This window comes from Chelmon rostratus, chromosome 18 (assembly GCF_017976325.1).
Source record: "Chelmon rostratus isolate fCheRos1 chromosome 18, fCheRos1.pri, whole genome shotgun sequence".
Classification (NCBI taxonomy): domain Eukaryota; kingdom Metazoa; phylum Chordata; class Actinopteri; order Chaetodontiformes; family Chaetodontidae; genus Chelmon; species Chelmon rostratus.
Window position 1 is genome coordinate 3,012,365 of NC_055675.1, and position 20,694 is coordinate 3,033,058.

The 20,694-nt window shown below is 42.6% G+C and overlaps 2 protein-coding genes and 1 non-coding gene across 3 annotated transcripts in view; 2 read left to right on the top strand and 1 right to left on the bottom strand.

Moving 5' to 3' along the window:
• Positions 1-1,680: 1,680 nt before the first annotated feature.
• Positions 1,681-1,752, top strand: trnad-guc. Its single transcript has one exon. It is a non-coding gene; the product is annotated as a tRNA-Asp (tRNA).
• A 2,427-nt stretch (positions 1,753-4,179) lies between these two features.
• amd1 (adenosylmethionine decarboxylase 1) lies at positions 4,180-15,895 on the bottom strand. Its single transcript, XM_041958471.1, has 9 exons — positions 15,595-15,895; positions 9,565-9,651; positions 8,570-8,696; positions 8,337-8,439; positions 8,045-8,087; positions 7,784-7,928; positions 7,575-7,667; positions 7,330-7,485; positions 4,180-7,233 (listed from the first exon to the last, which is right to left on the bottom strand). The coding sequence occupies exons 1-9, from the start codon at positions 15,705-15,707 to the stop codon at positions 7,090-7,092; spliced, it is 1,011 nt and encodes a 336-aa protein (XP_041814405.1). The 5' UTR covers positions 15,708-15,895; the 3' UTR covers positions 4,180-7,089.
• Positions 15,896-17,186: 1,291 nt separating this feature from the next.
• Positions 17,187-20,694, top strand: part of cdk19 (cyclin-dependent kinase 19) — a 61,067-nt gene continuing 57,559 nt past the window's right edge. Inside the window, exon 1 of the mRNA XM_041958631.1 lies at positions 17,187-17,418. Within this exon, the coding sequence (XP_041814565.1) occupies positions 17,291-17,418 (128 nt within the window). The 5' untranslated portion in view covers positions 17,187-17,290. The remainder of the gene's footprint in view (positions 17,419-20,694) is intronic.

Below are 20,694 nucleotides of genomic sequence, written 5' to 3' on the forward strand. Positions count from 1 at the left end.
AGTCTCATTCCCAAAACTGAGTAAATACTTTTCAGAGCTGGTCATTCTTAATAGTAGAAAGAAGATGTCCCACCTGTTTATTGCTCCAGGATTTTCCCCAAGCCAACAGACAGTTCAACTGAAAACCAAGCATTTGTTTGTTTCAGCTGCTTAAAGACAAAGTCCAAAGTTAAGGAATGTTCAATGGACAGAGCATGGACATGTTTCTATTACAGGACTAACTTTTAATCAAACATCACTTTTAATCAAACGTTTTATTGTTTTTCAACATTGAATCTTAGTAGATTTAATCTGTTTTTTCTTACACTGACTTACAGAAAAAGACAATTTAATGTTCTCAATCTCTGAACAGATCTCTGCAAAGTGACCTCAAATAATGACAAATATAAAATACAAAATACATGTTGGAATCACTGGGCTGCTCCTTTGATAGGTACGGTGGCCCTGGGGGTCACATCACTTCTTGTTTTAGATTGGACAGAAGTAAAGTAATTTCAGAGTTTCTTCAGTGGACATGTTAAAGTTGGTGCTAAGCTGGAACAGCCACAGGGCTCTGCTGTGATTGGTTGTTTTGCTCTGAGAGCATCTGATGATGCTCTGGGCATGTGTTAACGAGGGGTAGCCTCTGTTAGCGTGTGTTAGCATGCCATCCTGTCCAGCTCTGATAAAATGGCCCTTCTGATATCACTTGTTGAAGAGTGGCAGAGCAAAGCAGCTGGACCCTTATTGTATCTGATTGGATTATTTCTTCTTCTTCGTGTCCTAAAAGTATCTGAGCCTCTGAAACCAGAATGGCTTCAGTTCACAAACTCAGCAGATATGTTGGAAATCTCACCCAAGTACTCATAAGTCAAAAGTGGCTGAGCTATTGTAACCAAACTCAGTGCACATGTTTAAATGGCAGGTATGAGCTTTTCTGCGCAGTAATGCGATATTGTGCCACTAGGGGGCGCGGTTCTGTTTTAATTCATTATGTGATGCCCAAATGCATAAAATTATCCATTCATTCACAAAATCTAAGTAAAAAGGTCCAAACATTGAACACTTTATGTAACAGAATTTTCTTCCTCTTTCATACACCACATTAATCATCACACGACACCTTACACTACTGAGCTGAATATACAGTATGTCTCCCCCTCCGTTTACACCAGCAATAAAACCTCTGGCTATCCACCTGCGCTCAGCAACACAAGTCTGTCATATTTCAAGGGAAGGGACTGAGCATAAATGGATGAAAAATCTCAACAAAATGGACTTGATCTGGAATTAAAAACAAAGGAACAAAAAAAAAAAACCCTGATGTACAAAGACAGTTATTACAACCCGAATCAATTCGGAAACTGAACTTGCTAGTAGAAACCTGAAAATGTTTCCCCTCTCATCCAAGAGGCTTCTTCACTTCAAACTGACTGATGAAGAGTCCTCCCTATTTATACTCTGTAGGGTCGTTTGTGCTCGGTGTGACGGCAGTCATTAGAGTCGCCGGAGTCACCTTTCCGAAAGAGCACTGCCCTACCCGCCCCCGTCACCCTGTGTGACTCTCCAGTCGACACTGTGGAGTCCTTCCGCTTCCTGGGCACCATAATCGCAGCCCAGGACCTCAAGTGGTAGCTGGAGGTGAGTAAATGGTGTGATGTGATGTAAATACTGTCTTTGCCAATGTTTCGAACGGCTCAGTCCTCGTTAGTATAGTGGACAGTATCTCCGCCTGTCACGCGGAAGACCGGGGTTCGATTCCCCGACGGGGAGAGCTTCCTTTTCGACCAACCTCTGGTTATTTTCCATGAGAGATAACAGCAATACAACAGCTATCAAGCATGTGCCAGCAAGAATATCGTTATACTGCAGATAAAAAAGCAGCAGCACTGCAGTTCTATTGTGTGAATACGTCTGTACATGTGACAATTTGACCAAGGGCAGCATGAGTGTAAAACTTCCACCTCGTTTTGAACTGGGGACCATTCGTTTGTGAGGAGAAGATGACATTTTTGTTAAAAGGCGGAGAGTCCGTGGTATTTCACCTCTGTAGGGTCATTGTCACAGTCATTGAAGCCACTTGGGACGTTAGCGCTCCTGGCTGTGTAACAGCTGTCATTACAATTGTCGAAGTCACAGAGAACAAGGTGTGAACAACAGTCTTGGAGTCGTGACATGAGGCCAAGTGTGAATGTTATAGCTGTTATATCTCCTGGGAAAATCAAGGGGAGGAATTACCCTTCCATACAGTCAGGATTATTGCCGGCCAAGTAATTTGAGAGCACTGACATACTGGACTGAGGCAAACACACATGACAGAGTCCCATCTTGCCGATGTGCTCGTCTGCCTCACTAGTCAGAGACAGTCTACCTTTGATCCTACATGATGCATCTGCATCCTACAGTCTGACAGGCTTTCAGTGTGTGGGCTGGGCTGTGTGGGCAATACGACTGGCAGGGGGTCTCAATATATGCTCCAATCACATTAAACCACCAATTTCCACCATCTATTAATGATATTACCTCATATGAACAGCTTGAAACTCAATTTAACATATTCAGAAAACACTTTTTTCAGCTCATAAGAAAACAAAATCATTCTGCCTAATGCTTGAGCAGCAACCTATTGATATACAATATATTACGGGTTATTGGCCATAAAAGCATTATTTTACTGTTGTATGATTAACTCTTGGAGACTCCCTCTCTGGAGAAGGTGAAAGAGTGCACAGCAGAAAGATCTGAATGAAAATGTAACAGAGGATGAGGGGCTGTCTATCTCGTCTCAAGTGCACAACTCATCAGTTTCTGCTCAACAGGACCTCACTAAATTCAAAATAGCGCATAGGCTCAATGTGTCTACATCACGGCTATCATCAGTGGATGCCTCAAGTAATAGATACTCAGTCAATACTCACCAGCCACGTCAGCTCCGTCAGGTCTCAGCCTGACAGCCACTCAAAATGTATTGCATACACTACATTTGACTTATTACGTCATGCATACAATATGCCCGGCCTGCATGGGCTTTTGAAGGGACCATAAGCCGTATGTAAGCCAGAACCAGAGTGCTGCATACATGTTTTCAAACTCTAAAAGAAAAGACAACCAGAGACCATCATTGTCTTCAACAAAATTCACGAACCACTGAAAAAAATATTTAGAGCTGGATAAATCAGAGTAAATACTGATTACAACTTTAATTACTTTTCCAGGCTTTCGAAACAAAGTAAGCGAACTTTAACTCCATCCAGCAACCACTTCACTTTTTCATCTGAACACCACAATATTTTAGTTTTGTCGAGCCATTTCATGGAAGATTGGTTCTCTTAAACCATCAGAGTGAAAGTGAAAATAGAAAATGGGACTCGCTCTCCACTTCTCCCAGTTCACACAACCTGTTTCCCTTCTGAACATAACTGAAGATTAGCAGCTTTCAACTCAACGACAGATGTTTGGCTTCCAGGTAAGTGATGTAACATAGGTCAGGGCCATGCATATACTGCATGTATGTTCGATAAAGTTAACACTATGACCCACATTTTTCCTGTAAATATTCATCATATCGGCCTCTATAAACACTGAGTGAAGCCCTGCTTACTGACCCTGGTACCCAGCCCATGTCTCCCTGAATGCATGAGGAAGACTGAAGACAGCTGGAAGACGCTTCTATGGTCGGATGAGGAACCTGTGTGGCCACTAAACCAACCGGCTGCTGCTTTCTGCAGTTTACATGTTGCTATACTCCTCTTTTTGGCCTCAAAATCTCACATAGGACACTAAATGAAAACATCAGTATCATATTAAATAGTAGGTTACATCACACAGTAGAGTTTGTCAAAAATAATTTATAGGACAGAATAAATGGGGCACTCCACCACCGCATGTAACACATCAAGGTCAGTTTAATAAGTCATGAAAAGAGCTGTATAAGATGCTCAGCTCCACTTCGTTTAACAAAAACACTGCACAGCATTAGGCTGAAAGAAGCGCATTTACCATGGAGGGTCTAATGAAAGACACTATCCAGCTGCATGATGGGAAATATAGGATCCAGTGTTTTAGCGCCGTCTGATGCCTTGATTTTGACCATTTAATCTAATTATCTTTATTTTAAAAAAGCCAAGGCAGATTACAAATCTAATCTTTCTTCCTTAAAGCTCTGGGCAAAAAGACGTGAAATAAAGAACACAGCAGCTGCACAGATAAGTCTTTTTTATTGAAGCATCAAGCTCATAGCACAGATATATTTAGCACATCTTGACCATCCAAAGAACAGCAAAAGAAAGAATTAGAACAGCAAAGTTTCTCCATCAGTACATCCTGATACATCCTGCAACTGCACCCTCTCACCTGGGGAGGCTTTCACTGCCCCCTCCTCTGCAGTCTTTCAGATGATTCGCAGAGGAAGGGAAAGTGAAGTAATAAACCAAACATTTAGTCAGCTTTGAAAAGGTCATCCCTTAACTTCAGAACACTGGTTTTACAACGAAACAAACAACTGGACAAAAAGGGGAAGAAAAAAAAAAAAAGGAGAATATTGGTCCGCAGCAAAAATACAAAATATTTTTTTGTATAAAACTCTATTACCGTTCAACTGCAAAAATGCATTTTGAGTTCACTGTATAAAAAAATAAAACAAGATAGCAATGATCCACACCAACAAGGCTAAAATATACTTAATCCAAGAACAGACAGCATTCAACTTGAAATCCCTCAATGTGTGACTTAAAGAGAACCTACGACAGTCATGGCAGATCACCCAAGACATCGGACAGGTTGAGAGCAGGCCATGTGAGGGCAGAGATTGGTCCTCAGGAAAAGAACGAAACCACTCCCAAACGTCATGATATACAAACTAGAGGGAAACTATTCCAGCGTCAACTTCACTGCTTGTTCTTACATGAACTGCCCCAACTGGCTCAGAGAGCCTTAGGTGATGAACGTACTGTTACAGGTGCTTATGCGATCATCGCAGATATTTCAAAGAACAGATTGTGCTGCACCACGGAGCTGAAAGCAGGTTGAGACCCCCGCCGTGTCTTCTCTGGTTCATAATTCAAACTGCGTTCTCTGGCAGGAGAAGTGTCATGAACGCCGCAGCAGAGGGCGAACCTTGGACGTTTGACTAATGTTTCGTGAATAAGAGATCTAACCTGCTTTCAGCGCTTGTCCACAACTTGAAATAACATTAATTACAAGTTGACCCAACCCCTAAAGTTAAAAGTCCCCGCCTATCCAAAACGCATCAGGATGCGGCAGTCGCAACTACGCTTTCAGCTGGTAAAACAAGAGGAAGGTGAAGCACAGACCTACTGACAAAAGGAGGAAGAGACGGCGCTACACTACACTGTCAAGCAACACAGCACTAGTAGTCACATGCACCATAGTGTCACAGGATTTTCCCCCTCGACGGACAAAGGGCATTGATCCAAACAAAAAGAAAAAGAAAACTGCTAGGGGAGTCACATTTTCGACCAATTCACTGCAAAAAATGTCTGGGCACAGTAAATGTAATAAAATGGCAGTTTATGCAGCGGTTACATGTGGAATGATCCGGGATCACCCTGGCATGCTCAGACTGGTGGGCTTCTATTGTGTGCTCACAGATTTCTGTATGGGGCGGAAAGAGACAGAGAGAGGATGGATATTATGTGGGAAGAAGAAAAATGCTTTGCTGGGCAACTAAGCAAAAAGAGTCTGATTCATTATTTCCCATTCAGAGCGGGCGCAGCCAGGAGGGCTGCCTCTCGTCATGTCACAGTTCTGGGGCCAGCTGACAGTCTGACTCTGGCAGGGGGAGACCTGCTGCGAGCTGGACAATGGCTGCTCAGCAGAGGTCATTGTGAGCTGTGTGTGTGGGAGGGAAGAGGAGGGTGGGGGTTGGGGGTGCTCTCCTGGAGTCGTACATTCAGCTCAAACCCGGTCCAGGCTTTTCTCTAGAGACGTGTACATTCGAAAGATAGGAGGGAGGGGGGGGGGGGGGGGGGGGGGGGGGGGGGGGGCGGCAGACTGTGGCTTTACACAGCCTGTGCTACATTCACTTTGAACATTTTCCATCTAATCATTTGGTGTGAATGTGGAAAATTAGAGTGCTGAACATGACTGGGCATCTATAGTATAGAAGCTTCCTATAGACACAGCACACTGTACAAAAATAACCCTGGATGCAGCAAAGTGCGCATGTCAAATGGTGTGAATGATTCATATTCATAGGCATACAACTTTAAAAGCCTGTCTATTTGGGGAAACGCAAGGGCTATATGATTGTCGAGGTGGAGGAGCACAAATGAATGAATGCAGGTGTTGGAGTCGGCCTCAAAGCCCAGCAGAGCAGAAAGTCTTTCACTTTAGTGCAGTTCACAGCAAAAGAAGAGCACAATTACCAATAAGCTGCAAACCTTTTATCCAGTAGTGCGACATTAAACAGAAAGTATGGCATTCGTTTGACATACGACAATGAATAGAAAGGCCAAAAGCTTACCACGACTTATACATTCAATCAGACTTGAGACAGAAGGTTGGCCTTTTAGTACCAAGAGTAAACAGGTCTTTAAAGTGCACTCAAAAATTGGTGGATCATAAATACCGATTGTTACATTGGAGGGTGAATTAGAGGCTGGTTGGGGAATTTGCAAATTTTAAAAAATGGACAGGCTGAGCTCATAAAGAGGCCGACTGATCTGAGCATGTCAGGGCCCTGGCCTAGTGCGGGCGGAAGCCTTGTCTGTGGGGGATGAGGGGGGACACCTGCAGGAAGGGACCGTCGTACCGGGCACAGGTGGACAGTCTCAAACAGAGCGTGTTTAATTCCTCTACATGCACTTCAAGATCACAGCAAGAGTGAGCTAGAATATCGAAACAGAGAAAAGAGCTTTCATGCAAGAGATCTAAGTCACAGTTACAACAATGCAAACAACTCAAACTGGAGGTTAAACTAGGGCTCGCGGCCGCGTCAGCACCGGAAGATTCTGAACGATGACGGCAACAAAAGGGGCGGAGGAGGGGGAAGGAGGACGACAAGCTCGCTACTGGGGGGTGAAGCTGGCCGCAAGGGGGGAGTCCCGAGCGGCCACCTTTCTTTTTACGCCTCTTCTTCATCTTCAACCCTCAGCTCTGCTGGTTCTGCTGGCGGTTCTGGGCGTAGCTTGTGAAGACAAAATTGTAGTCGTTGAATTGAGCCAACTGGCGGTCGAGACGCTTGTAGCCCTCGAGTTTCTGGGCAGAAGAAAAGACGCTGCGACATTTGGAGCTCTGCAGGGGCAACCGGGGGGAAGAAGAGAATTTACTCAGCGGCAAACTCAATTAAAATCACACTGAATGAAACCAAGCTTGTACTTTAAAACACACCTGATTGACAAAAAGCGTAGTCACAAATTTTCCTGGCTTGAACACCTCCACCACCTTCCTGACCAGATCATCGTACGATGTCTGGGAGAGGTTGGTTTCGAAGCTGACGTAGGAGAACTCTGGCTCCGGGGTGATGTGGATGGTCCAGTAAGTTCCCTGCAGAAAACAGGCGGAGCCACATTACAGAAATGTTCATGTCATTGGCAGATAGATGGAGGCGACTGCTCGAACAAAGAGACACTCACGTCAGCCTTCATTCCATTCATTGAGTATCCACAAGGGTTGAACATTGTGGCATCGATCACAGAACCTGGTATCAGGTCACGAATTCCACTCATCTACGAAAAAAACACATCAACATCAATTCAGAATCTGGAAACCCTCAATGCCACTAGCCTAAAAAACCTTCTTCCCATCAGTGGAGGGACTGTGCGTGCTGATGGCATTAACTTACACGAGTGACATCACTTGCAGAAACACCATCTTTCATATAGAACTGGTCCATGATGGCTGGATCGAGATCACTCATCAGAACTTCCAGCGTCTGATCCGCATGCTTGTTCTCCCAGTACTCTGGTAAGTCCAGGGTAAACAGGTACCTGTGGGAGACGGCAGTGAAAGGTTATTCAAGTCTTATCGAATCAGGAGAAATCTAAATGTCGTCTAGCAAGGTTCATGAAGTTCCAACCTGTAAAGGAAATTGTGTGATGCTTACCAGCAGTCAGAGTTCAAACGTCCCATACAGTAGGCTGCGCCATCTGGAGGAGGCAAAGAGGAAGAGGTTTGTTTTGGTTGCTCTTATGGTCATCTGTCACCTGAAATCATCTCAAATATGGAATTGCTTGCATCCTCTACCCTTACTATTCAAAACAACAGATAAGCTAGAGAGCAAACCAAAGAGACGCTGTACCATTTCTTTAAAATGCATTTTCAGAGCGTTTTCCAAGAGGGAAAATGCAAATACCAAAAAAGGGAGGGTGGTGCTAAGATTATATAATGTTACGTACTTGGGAAAATCTGGCTGAGAAAGTCCACTTCCTCCTGGAAGTTTCGATGAGGGAACTCTTGATGGGTTGGCTTCATAAAGTTCTTGCGGGAGTAGAAGAAATTCTGCAAAAATTAACATTAAAACATGAGAAAGATCAACAGCCGCAGGCATCTTCAAAATGTGTATGCCAGGGTCTGACATGCACCAAGAGCATGGAGCGTTTTCGCAGGATCTCAAACGGCTTTGTGTTACCTCGATGGCATCGAAACCGCAGTACTCCCTGGCGAGTTCCAGCAGAGGCACCAGTGCTTGCAGTAAGAGGGTGGTTCCGCACGTTTTCAAAATGAAACGTCTCTTGGAGACAAACATGCTACTCTCACTGTGGAAGGAAAGAAGTACAAGAGGGGTGTAAAACATCTGTGCTGCACTGGTGGGTCTCCTTCCACCCATGCACCATTCTGTTATTTCAAATATACAATCCAGGAGGTCAAAATAACAGCGTTTATCACTGTAGGTCTAAACTAAGACAGAGACAACACATATCTGTAGCTCATCAGGGAACATGTTATTCTTCTGCCTATTTTTTTTAATACACTTTCTTCCTGTGTAGCTGAGGTTGTCAAGAATGGTGCTCACTCAGTTCTCACTTACAACACACGCTAAAAATGTATGCAGTCACAGATCTCACAACATGTCAACAGGGAATGCATCACTTGGAAATATGGGCGTCAGCAAGAGGAGCAAAAACAAAATTCTCAGTAAATGTGTTTTAACTTGCCATGCAGAGGCTTTAACCACACGGCAGCAGTAATTACAGGGGAAGTGCGCTTAAGCAACTCTGGAACAGATCTTGTAAAACATGCTTGCATGTGGGTAATCCCACCCATCTGATACCCATCTGTATTTGTTAATGCTACTTCACCCTGGTTATGTGTCATTTGTAGAATACTGTCTGCAGTCTGTATTAGACTCTAGAAGAGGGGAGAGGGAAAAACAAAAAACCTGGTTGTTTTTGGGCATAATAAAGTCAAATCACTCACTGGTTGCCAAAATCTGTTTTACCAGTCAAGACATCTATCAAACTAGTGCAGCAAGTGATGCAGCATGTTATGTATGTGCCTACGGCACTCTCATCACCTGGGACAGAGACTGTTCTGTCAATGGCAAGCAGCTTAGCGGTGACCGCTGTCTAATCCTGCCAGCCTTCTAATGAGCAGGAAAAGCGAGGACACGCTGCAAGCACTCACCTGAGTATATAAGCTTCCTGCTTGTCAGACTTTGTCACACTTATGATCAAACAATGCACATTCTCCAAAAGTTTGTCCCACTCAAACCTGAAAGAAAAGAGAAATGAAGTGCAACATTTAGCATTTTTGCATTCATATTTTATCCACTTGTTTCTAATTTAGAAGCGCAGCCCACTACAGTGAAACTTGACTTTGGTGGTTAAAAACAAAATATTCACACACACACACACACAGCAGAGTAAGTGGGGTTGTTTTGATCGTGTCTTAACAAGGAATGCATACACTCTTCTTCAGTAACGACCTGCAGGGAAAGTCATAACAGGGAGGCAGGGACTCCGTTTCTGGAAATGACAGTGCAAGGGGGAATATCAGAAAACACACAAGCAATAATTAGAAACAGATATCTAATAGACCTTTCTGTTGTTTGTCTGCTGAAATAAAGCATGTATGCCTTCATTTGACCTGAAATTTTACTGTTTCAGCTTTCATACCGAGATCACAAAACATGAAATGGATCAGACTGACAGGAATACAGCACTTGCTGTGTCCAGGAAAGCTGCAGGGTAATGTGCATTTGGGTTGTTTGAATATTAAAATCACAGGCTGTGCAGACAACACAGCCAGCGCTCTCCTCAATGACAGGAAGGCTGCTTCTGCCGCTGCCATCTCCCCCCTCCCACCACTCGAAGAAAGCTGCAGTGCAAATGCAGCTGCGTCACGTTCTCATTACAACCTTGGAAGGGCAGCCTGGACTCATTCAGAGCGTTCAGTAGGAAGCACAGCACAGCCTGGGCTGGTAGAGAAAGACCGCGAGGAGGGCAAAGCTCAATAGGGAATTTACCAGCAGCCAATGTTGCATAGTTCACTCCCTGAGAGATGGACAGGGCTGCATGAATCGACAGCCTTTTCTGGGGAACCTCTGAAAGAGAAATGTGCCTCAGTGACTAGACTGTCAGCAGCAGTTCTCTAATTGGCAGCGACAGCTCTGGTCAGAAAGCAGGTGTGAACAGTCAGCCATTTGCTATGTTGACTAGTAGCTTTTCAGCCATCTGTTTTATACATTGGAAATGTGCAAAACTGAGTGGAAATAACATGAAATTTCAGAAAAACAGAAAGCTAAATATCACAAAATAGTTTACACACATGTGGCCATAGTGCATCTGCACGGTCTTGCTGCCACTCACTCTTATAAGCCTCCATTCCAACAGAAAGACCCAAACATAGGCATAAACTAATAACGAATAAAACTGGGTTCAGGTAAACTTCAGGTAACTGGGCAGCCTATGACCCAGACATCACTACGTAACCAAAACATCACAGTTCAAGTGTGCCTGGGAATTCTAGTTGCTTGCCACCCCTGCCTCATCCCCATCAACCCAATAAAAATGCTGTACATGGGTCAGAAAACAAAATTTGCACAAAAGTGAAACACATGCCATCTTAAAGATGGGCAGCACCAGTGAAATGCCGTGTTTTATCAACGGTACTGGATCTTGATTCATATACACAGCAAACGTTAACAGATTCTCCTGAGATGCTGGGTGACAAGTAATCAGACTCTGACAACATCAGTCATGAATATTGACTAGCTACTGGTTAGTGTGTGTGCATGCTTTTTATCAACACTGTATTCCTCACTAGGCTGATGCTAAAAGTAACCAAACAACCTTTGGAACACCTCATATGGATGATCAGGAGCCAAAACAATGCATGAGTACTACAACATGCCTTCTACATGCATAAACCCGCACACTGTACAACACAAGTAGCCGCAGTGCCTGGATGTGGTGGGTGTCCGGATTAAATTTGCTCCTCAAGTATGACATAATACAATAATCCCGTCATGCTGCAGGCTAAAAGCCAACATGCTATCTTTATAGTCATGCACCATCTTACTTCTTGACCACAGCCACCATACTGAGAAATCCGAGTTAGTGTGTTAGGTATTTTTCAACTGGAGCGTGAGGTGTAGTGTGTCAACACTTTGCTCCATTAATTACAAGCTGTATGCTGTGCTGCCACTGCAATTTGCACAATATCATTTATCATTATTGTACAGATGCATCAACACACTGAACATGTTTGCTCTCTGCCTGTTTTGCAGCCTTTATTTTCCATCTTAGAATTAAGCACAAGACTGTGGTGGACTGATAAGAATGATACACCCCTTAAATTTACCTGCGAAAAACTGACCAAGCTTAAATCCTGACACAAGAATTCTATGTATTCTATGTTTTTCTTGCCCAGCCAATACAAGGATAAGATCCACAGGTATGGCTTGTTCAGTTACAATCTTATGATTTATTTTTTTCTTTTAAACATTAAATGACAGAGCTGTTGCAACAGGCCGGCCTCCCAGCTTCATACCAGAGTGATAGCATTACTGAAGGCATGGGTCAGCTCCCGTTTCAGTGTGAAATGTACACCACAGGCCATTTCTAGTCGCTCAGCAGGATCAGATCTTCCTCAAAGAAAGCGTGGTCTCCAGGAAAAGACCAGATTAGACCGCCAAACACTACCAGAGAGTTTCCATACATACTCAGGACACAAGGATACATGGGTTAACAAGTTGACGCAGATTCCTGGAATTCTGGCTACTTTTCACTGGCCTTAATTGACCTTCAGGACTAGTTACAATCACCAGAAGCAGACTATAAGATATCGTCAAGCCCTGAGGAAAGACAGCGGAGGTAATGTAAGTGAGCTCCACATTTGTGAATCAGATGCCCTTGTGGACTTATTTGGACATTGGCTGACGTCCAGCGAGACTGATCCACTGACAGTGTCTCTCTGAGCCTTTAATCTGCCCTTCGGCTATAAATTAATGCCAGTCCTCATTCAGCCGACTGGCCACACACTTTCCTTATGCAGACATCTGTGATCTGGTTAATGACCAAAAAAAGTCACTCACAGCGCAGGGTAAATTTGGCCTTAAACCTTTATGCAGGCCATTTACTTAATACAGTACAGCAATAACAGGTAAAAGAACAAAGGGTCAAGCAGTTTCAAAAGGATAAACCAGGCATGGGCGGTATACTGGTTTTGTCACACCAGTATCATGTTCTGCCACGACATCCACCCATCCATCCATCCATTGTCTTCCGCTTATCCGGGGCCTACTATCCTTAGAGCGACAAATGTTTTAGCCCATTAAAAATAATGTGCTTTACTGTGGCTGTGATAACATGCAGGTAGAGGGCTACGCACGCACTCGAACTAGAGTTACATCCACTAACTATAATTTTTCTTGCTATAACAAAGACCTGCAGCCATAAGATGTGAAGGTAACATTACGAGCAATACACAGTTATTTCTCTCTTGTTGGCTGCAAGAACCAACGGAAAAGTCCTCATCCACCTCCACCATCCAATGAGGTGAAGACCCAGTGGGGACATTTCCATCAAGCTAATCTAGCTTGATGGAAATGTCCCCACAACAATTGGAAAACTCTTGGGCTATGAGTGTGCACTCATTTAATAAGCATTTTACTTCAGACTGCTTTGAGTACCAATGCAAAGTAGGATTTGCTTCAAAACTGAAGGTCAAGAATAGATCGAAACAGACTTCAAACTTCAAGCCTGAGAGTTTTGCCGTTTATATGTTGTTTTATTGTTTACTTTCCTCGTTAGCCTGTTTAATTTGGTGTTATATGTTCTGCTGCTAATCTGACTAGTAGCATTTATTGTTGAACCACACGCTGGAGGAATGTTGGAGTATTTAATACTGAGTGATAAAGACAAATTGTGTGAACATTAAGCCTTGTTTGAAGCCAATTAAATAACCAGCGTAGTAGGTTGGACGTGAGAAACTGTTTTTTTTTTCATGTTGCTTTTTGTGTCGTCTCACGTAGCCAGAGCTAACGTTACCTCCACACTTCATACAACACAAGCCTCAGCTAGTTGTTACAGGAAAGCTGTATGCCACATTGGTATGCATGTCTGTTGCATGTACATGTACTTGATAGAAATGTCCTGTAGTGCACTGACTGTATAGTTTGGGCTTCTGCCAAATAGGACGCTGTTGATACAGAATCAGTCCCTTTTCTAACTCTGAGAATGAGTCACATTACATTTAGTCATTAACCAATATTACAGGGACGATACGCCTTCAAATACACAGGTATGACTACACCTCATTGTCATTGCTATTTGGAGTTAATATACACTTTCATTCTTTAAAACATTTGTTTCTTGAAATGTGTTCAGTAACATTGCAAACAGAGTGAAGAGAGCTAGACTCATGCATTGGGTGGAGAACCCCTTTTATTATTGTAATACCATAATGTCATACAGTCACCATAAAACCAAAAAAATAAAATAAAATACAGGGATATAAATTTTAGATCATGTGGCACAATCCCCCCTGAAGATAAACCTCAGACAACTCAGACAGAGAGGATGAGCTGCAGGGGTCATGGTTTCTAGCCAGCTGTTGTCATTGTAAATCATTATTCTGTGGACACTTTAACACACCTCCAGTTGCTCTACCCTCATACTGAAGAATCAACACCGTCCTTGCCAAACTACCTCAGTGGAATTTTTTTCCCCACCAAACAGTAACATGGCTCACCTAAAGTATTTTAATCTGTCCATTTACAACTGTCTTCGCTCGACTTGGCACAAGCTCCTCAAGCACAGTAACTGCTTGATTTTGAACAAGGTCAAAGGTCAGCAGGCTTTTTAACCATTCACATCCATTTCTGTGAACGTCCCATCACCCAGATCCCTTTCCTTTGAACGCAGCCAAACGCCTCGAATCAAATCGCAGTAGGGAGACCCTCTGACCAATCAGAGGAACTGGGAGGGGAGTGTCTACATGGCTGAAAACGTGACTGGACCGGAACAAGGACCACATCCAATTTTAGTCAAACCTTTAGCAGAGCTTGGGTGAACTGTCAGCAGAGTTGTCTAAACATAAAGTAAGAGCTCCCAAGAGGTCACGGGAACTCATCCACAGAAAACTCCACGATGACTCAGTGTCTCTGTCATAGTACATTTTGACTGGTAGCATCTGAGACCCCGTCTTACCTGCCACAAAGGCCGCAAGCGCTCCTCTCTTCAACAAAACAATCTAAATTACCAGCAACTGATATTTGAGTGATCTGTGACTTGTACGTGTTGGAGGGCAGGATCGAGGCGACACGCGGTGACGACGGGCGACCACATGCTTGACACCTTCACTGAGGCCCCCTCGCTGTTGAATGACGCAGAAGAAAATGACCTCCCCATTTACAGTACGACACTCATACAACGCTATTTTTTCAAACACCGTTTGACAACGTGAAACAAGTAGCTTGGTATATTACAGCAATGTGACGCAACGCTAATATAATCAAACGACCAGACACCAATGCGGGGCAATAAAACGCGTGCGTACCGACAGGGGGGAAAAAAGGATTAAGCCCGCCTAATGTTGGCACCAAAGTGAGCTGACACATAACGCTAATGAAAGGAAAGACTCATCCAACTGGCTCAAAATACCTTTTGAGTCGCACAATGAGTAAGAGATCAACAGGAGACAGCTGAATATTTGAGTATTTTCTCCCAGGAACTAGCTAGAGTTAGCTACTGTTAGCTTGGACGTTAAACGGCTTGCTGTCAAGAGGGCTTTTAAACTCTAGCCATACCATTGATGTGTCGCTCACTATAACAGGCGAGGGGCCGTATCTATATACCAAAATGTTAGATTCCATAAATTTCCTCGGTGAAGAATGAATGACTCAGCTATGAAGTGCCACCGCTGAAGGGGGAGGTGGCCATTTTTGAGTGACGGTGTTAGCTAGTTTTGCTGGTAGTAAGCTCTGGTGTCAGAATTTGGTTCTCTTCCTTGCTAAGTTAGCCAAGTTAGAATTAACTAATGATTAAGGTAAGGAAACTGCTTCTGGAAAACAAGATTGTAACCACATTTAACTGTTTCATGTCACGGATGAAGTGAAGGAAAGAAGCCAAGCATGTGGCCGGCGTTATAGCCAACATTTCCGCATGCTGCTGAGGACTGACGCGACACCTGAGACATTCAAATGACACGAACCTTGGGATGGTACGGAGGTCTCCGGTTCCTTTGGTCTCATCCTGCCGAGAGAACCACACCTCCAACAGCTTCTCAGTCCCCTCGAAGAAATGTGCACCGTTATCTTCCATCATGAGACAACAGACACCCAACAAAAAATATGAACCGTCGGTTGTAACGTTTACAACTTAATAAGTCCTTGCTCGATCAGTTATAATTTATTGAGGTACTGTCCTTAAAGCAATCCAGGTGTTGATTTTCTTAAGTTGCCGTCTTCCCTTTTGCAGAGAATACCGTAAGCGAGTGCTAGCTAATATCGCCGGCCATACTGTGTAAAGCGCTGAATGGAGATGGCGTGGTGGCTTTATATGCTAGTCGCGCTACGTCAGTCTCGCGTTTAACCAATCTGGTCGTAGTGCTCTGCCCTGTGATATGCGGTTGGTTCCGGGATCTATCAATCATTGTAAAAACAGGGTTTTCCTCACGTGACTTTTTTTTTTTTTTTTTTTTTTTTACTACCTATACTCGTAGTGTGGAGTAGCTGTGTACAAAACTATTAAAATACAGCAGCCTAAATGACATTTTCTGAAGGGTACTATAATAGTATGCCAGCAAGTGATGTTCATTTAAGTCCCTACCCTATTAGAAAATACGGGAGTATTTTATCTATCTATCACATAAATATTAGATTTTAGAACTCCAGTATGTTTAAGGCAAATTTCATTGTAAACTCAATGCTTCTCTGACATAATTGAACATTACATGTTCTGTTTTATTCCATTTATTGTCTGTGCTTCATGTAACTATAAACAAATATGTCCACAATTGTGACTCTGAATTATAATGCTCTGAAGAAAATATTACTATTTATTATTACTTAGAATAGAAATCTCTGCTATAAAATGAGCCCGTTGCAGATGAAGAAAAGATAACATGATTGCATTTCATCCCCAATTTATGCCACTATTGCAACTGCACAAGTGTTTATGTACCACCATTTAGCAACCAATTTTTAAAAAATGGCATGAGAAACATCTTTGTTTTCCGGCTTTGGAAATAATAATAAAAACAACAACCACAACAACAACAACAACAATAATAATAATAATAACAATAATAATAATAAAATAAAGGTGCCAAGATAGTGGCTGCAATTTGGGTGAATTTTATAATTTTACAACGATTTGAAAATAAAAGACAACCATTTTTCAGAGAAACCTTAATATATATTTTCGTAAATTAGATCAAATGCATTTGTTTTGTTATAGCGATTATAATTGGTTTATACACATTATTACAGTTACAGTTCAGGGCTCATAAAATATTTCTAAATATATATTAAGACTATAAAGTATGCACTTTGAATGAACAGCCCTGCTTTTATACCATGAATTCCAAACCACGGATGTCTACATTTTTGAAGAGCGTTCATGAGTACGCAAAGTGCAACAAACCGCAGCGAGAAACGCGGGCTGTAGTTTCCTAAATCCATGTTTAGTAGCCCGCCAACCGCGGCGCCTGTTCAAAAGAACTACATTACCCAGCGACCCCCGCGCGCCAATTAGAAACGTCAACGAGCCAGTGAACATTAAGCGGAGCAGACCAAAATCCCAAACAAGGAAATGGTGGGGGAATAAAACGACCAGATTATTTAATTAATGCATGTAATAATTAATATTTTATTTTATTGTAAATTAAGACGTATTTATGGGTTAAAATGGATTACGACTTCAAAACAAAGCTGGCGGCCGAGAGAGAGAGAGTAGAAGATCTGTTCGAATATGAAGGTTGCAAAGTGGGTCGAGGCACCTACGGGCACGTTTATAAAGCTAAGCGCAAAGACGGGTAAGATAACCGTGAACGTTATTGTTTATGCTGACATAAAACTGACTGCAGGATGCATTTTGTGAACACACACCTCAGTTGTGTGTTGAACGGGGCGTTAGATTTGAACCTCCCCGAAGCGATAACCCGTGTCTCTGTGTTTTTGTTTTCATGTAACGCACTCACTCACTCACCAACGGTCCCCCCCTTTCCTCCTCCCCCTCCTCCTCCTCTCCACCCCCCCAAAACAACACAGCGAACCCGCCGTGCTATTTCTTTTTTGACAAGTCTCGTCTTTACGATGGCAACACAGACAGCTTGCTCTTAATGTGTTTAAACGCACTGGAGGACACTGGTGTCGTCATTCAACGCGAGAGTGGCATTTCAGCGTCTTTTCACGGCCAAGCTGCTCCCCCATTTTCAATACTGTGCACTGCCAAACTTTTTTTAGACTCACAGTTGACTGAAATCTGCCTGTTATTGCTCTTTACATTGTTAACGTCAAGCATGTGACAGTGCAATGCATGTTTGAATGCTATGTTATATTATAGCAACGTGAAGGTGGACATTACTTTCACATTTCTCTTCTGTTATACCAATAATGTCAGCATTTGTTGCAAAATTTGGCAAATTCCCAGTTGCCCCCTCAACACTCTACAGTGTAGTTTTATTTTAATATGGAAATATGCCTAATGCTTAGGTTAATCATTCTGACCGGACAACTTGGAAAGTAACATGAGAGGGCCCTTATCAAGTGCATGAATAGTCTCCTTATTTACTTCCTATGGTCATTAAAATTGTATATCTTAGTTTTTTGGCTGCTGGTAAAACAATGTAAGTAGTGATGCACTAATCCCACTTTCTAGATCACTATTGGTGCCTATAATGACCTTATTACAGGGACCAGGTATCAGCCAGATGTGACCAATCCACCTGAAATACTATTTCTTTGTCACTGTTTGTTAAATTGCAATAATACAGTTAGTCACTTTTCATATGACATTGCAATAATGCAATTTTATGAACCTTTTAGAACAACATCATTAAAATTTGTACAAGCCTAAGAGACACTGTTTGGGCATCAGTGAGATGTGGCAGATGACCAGATGTGGTAGGTTATGTGTGGTTACAGTCTAATGTGACCGTACACATAAAATGTTGTGCAGTGTATAATTAAAGCTAATAGGTATGGCAATGATTTGCAAAAAAAAAAAAAGAAGAAAAAAAAAGAAAATGTATTGCCCTTATTTTGACTTATTGCAATGGTGATATGAGTCATGATGTTAGTGAGAAGATCATTTTTGCATGAAAAACATACGGGACCAAACAAGCATGCACCCTTTGTTCTGTAGACTATGATTTGGAGGCTGGGACTACTACTACAGTCAATGCTTCATTTATTATTCATGTATTTATTTGTGGTTAAGCCCTAAAAAGGTGCCATAGAAGTTTAACAGTAACCAACATGACTCTATCTCAGATAAGCCTTTCCTCCATTCATCATCGACTCATTGAGTTGTAAAGCCCAGTCAAGGCTGCAGGCAGTGTCTTATCATATTCACCTCTACAACACTGGATAATAGAGATATGGTGTGAGATCAAAAGGTGAACATAGTGAAGCAGGTAATAGATACTACATCTTGTAATATATATTGTGGTGGTGTCTGTCCATGGACAGATAAATGCAACTATAAGAGGAGTCTGGAGAGTTGCAGCTGTCAGCCTGTGCTGCGGTCTGGATTGTATTCTCCGAGGGTGTAGGCAAGGCCCTGGGCATGGAGGGCAAAGCATATTCCTCGTGAACTTAACCTGCAAGACTTTTTTAGGTGAAAACTGAAAAGCAGCAAACCACTTTCCGTCTCTGGTGCGTATAATTCTAGAAATGATTTATCTTGATTTTCCTGTTGAATAATCTAAGATGCCACTTATTTTTGAATGTTTGCTGGCTTCACAATTAAGGCTTAAGGGGTACACGACTTAAGTTTCTCCCAGCTGACAGCAATAGGTGAGGCATGCTCTTGACAAGGCGTGAAGATGTATTGGCAAGTAGATGGAGTGTCTCCATATGCATACGACCTGGAATTGTGCCTGTAGGGGCCTGAATGATAGCTGTGTGAATGTCAAAAGTGAACATAAGTACCAGTACGTGCATCTCTCTGCTGCAGACATAAGCTATGAGACATGTGCTAACCCTAACTCTAACCAGTGAAGTATACCCACTTCATGCACTATGCTTTTTGCACTTTTATCAGAGAGTTGTCGACATCTGAAAAAACTAACATGCTGATATAAAGATGCTACTTATCTGTTTAACAGCTGTTGGATAGAAAGTACATGTAGTCCAAACACATTCCAAGCTGTGTCTCAGTGGGTCTTGAAGATACCAGCACTTAGCACATCAAATCAGTGCTAATGTTTGGGCATGGTGTTATTTATGAATCATTTTCTTGATAACCAGTATCAAGTATGAATGAATGAATGATATGCAGCATTCAGACTGCAAAATAAATAACAGGCTTCAATGGCAATCGTCAGTTTTCTTTGAGAATATTTTCAAATTTAGTAATGTTCACTTCAGTTCTTTGAATTTTAGCCCATGTGCCATGTTAGGTCTACTACTGGGGTACTATGATAATATTACACAAGACTGTCGGTCATCTTCTCTTCAGGTCCAAAGTAAACTCTGCTCAGACATGTGCAGTGCTGCTTGTCTCTGGTGGTTTTTTAAGCATAGGTTTATGGTTCTGGCATTGCATAGTACACACCAAGGGCCAGTCACCAGTGCATCCGCAGACCACAGTCTTCCAAATGGACGTAATTTCAGAGGCCTGCGCTGGCATTGCTGGCACACACTGATGAGGTATGCAGTGGCACCGACCAAGCCGGCAGTTGCCCGTCGGGTGTTGCCTGTGTGTGGTCGGCAATCGGCAGTAGATTTTGTGGTGTGTTCCTCGCTGTTGGAGCCATTAGCAGCTGTTCCAGCATGCTGAATCTACATCAGGGGCAGTTGGTGGGAGAGAGTTCTCTGATTGGCTGTTCAGCCTTGTTAATCAGTGATTTCAGGCTGAACTTGCAAAGCAAAATAAAGCAAAACTTATTATTATGCAAAAATTGTTCTGAGCATGTGGAAAGAGTTCAGTCAGATTCACAGTGACATGAAAATGGCTGATTTGCTTTGTGTCCCTCCTGACGTGATTCTTTGGGCTTTAGGAAATTATCAATATTTCAGGATTTCAAACATTTTAAAGATCAAGCAATTAGAAAATCACATATCCATCTTTAGATGACATGTTTAGT

Excerpts from the sequence above, each read along its gene's own strand:
- amd1 (XM_041958471.1), bottom strand. The coding sequence starts at position 15,707 with ATGATGGAAGATAACGGTGCACATTTCTTCGAGGGGACTGAGAAGCTG. Across the intron at positions 8,088-8,336 it reads TCTCAGCCAGATTTTCCCAA|ATGGCGCAGCCTACTGTATG; the intron begins GTACGTAACATT and ends TGCCTCCTCCAG. Across the intron at positions 7,486-7,574 it reads TGAATGGAATGAAGGCTGAC|GGAACTTACTGGACCATCCA; the intron begins GTGAGTGTCTCT and ends TGTTTTCTGCAG.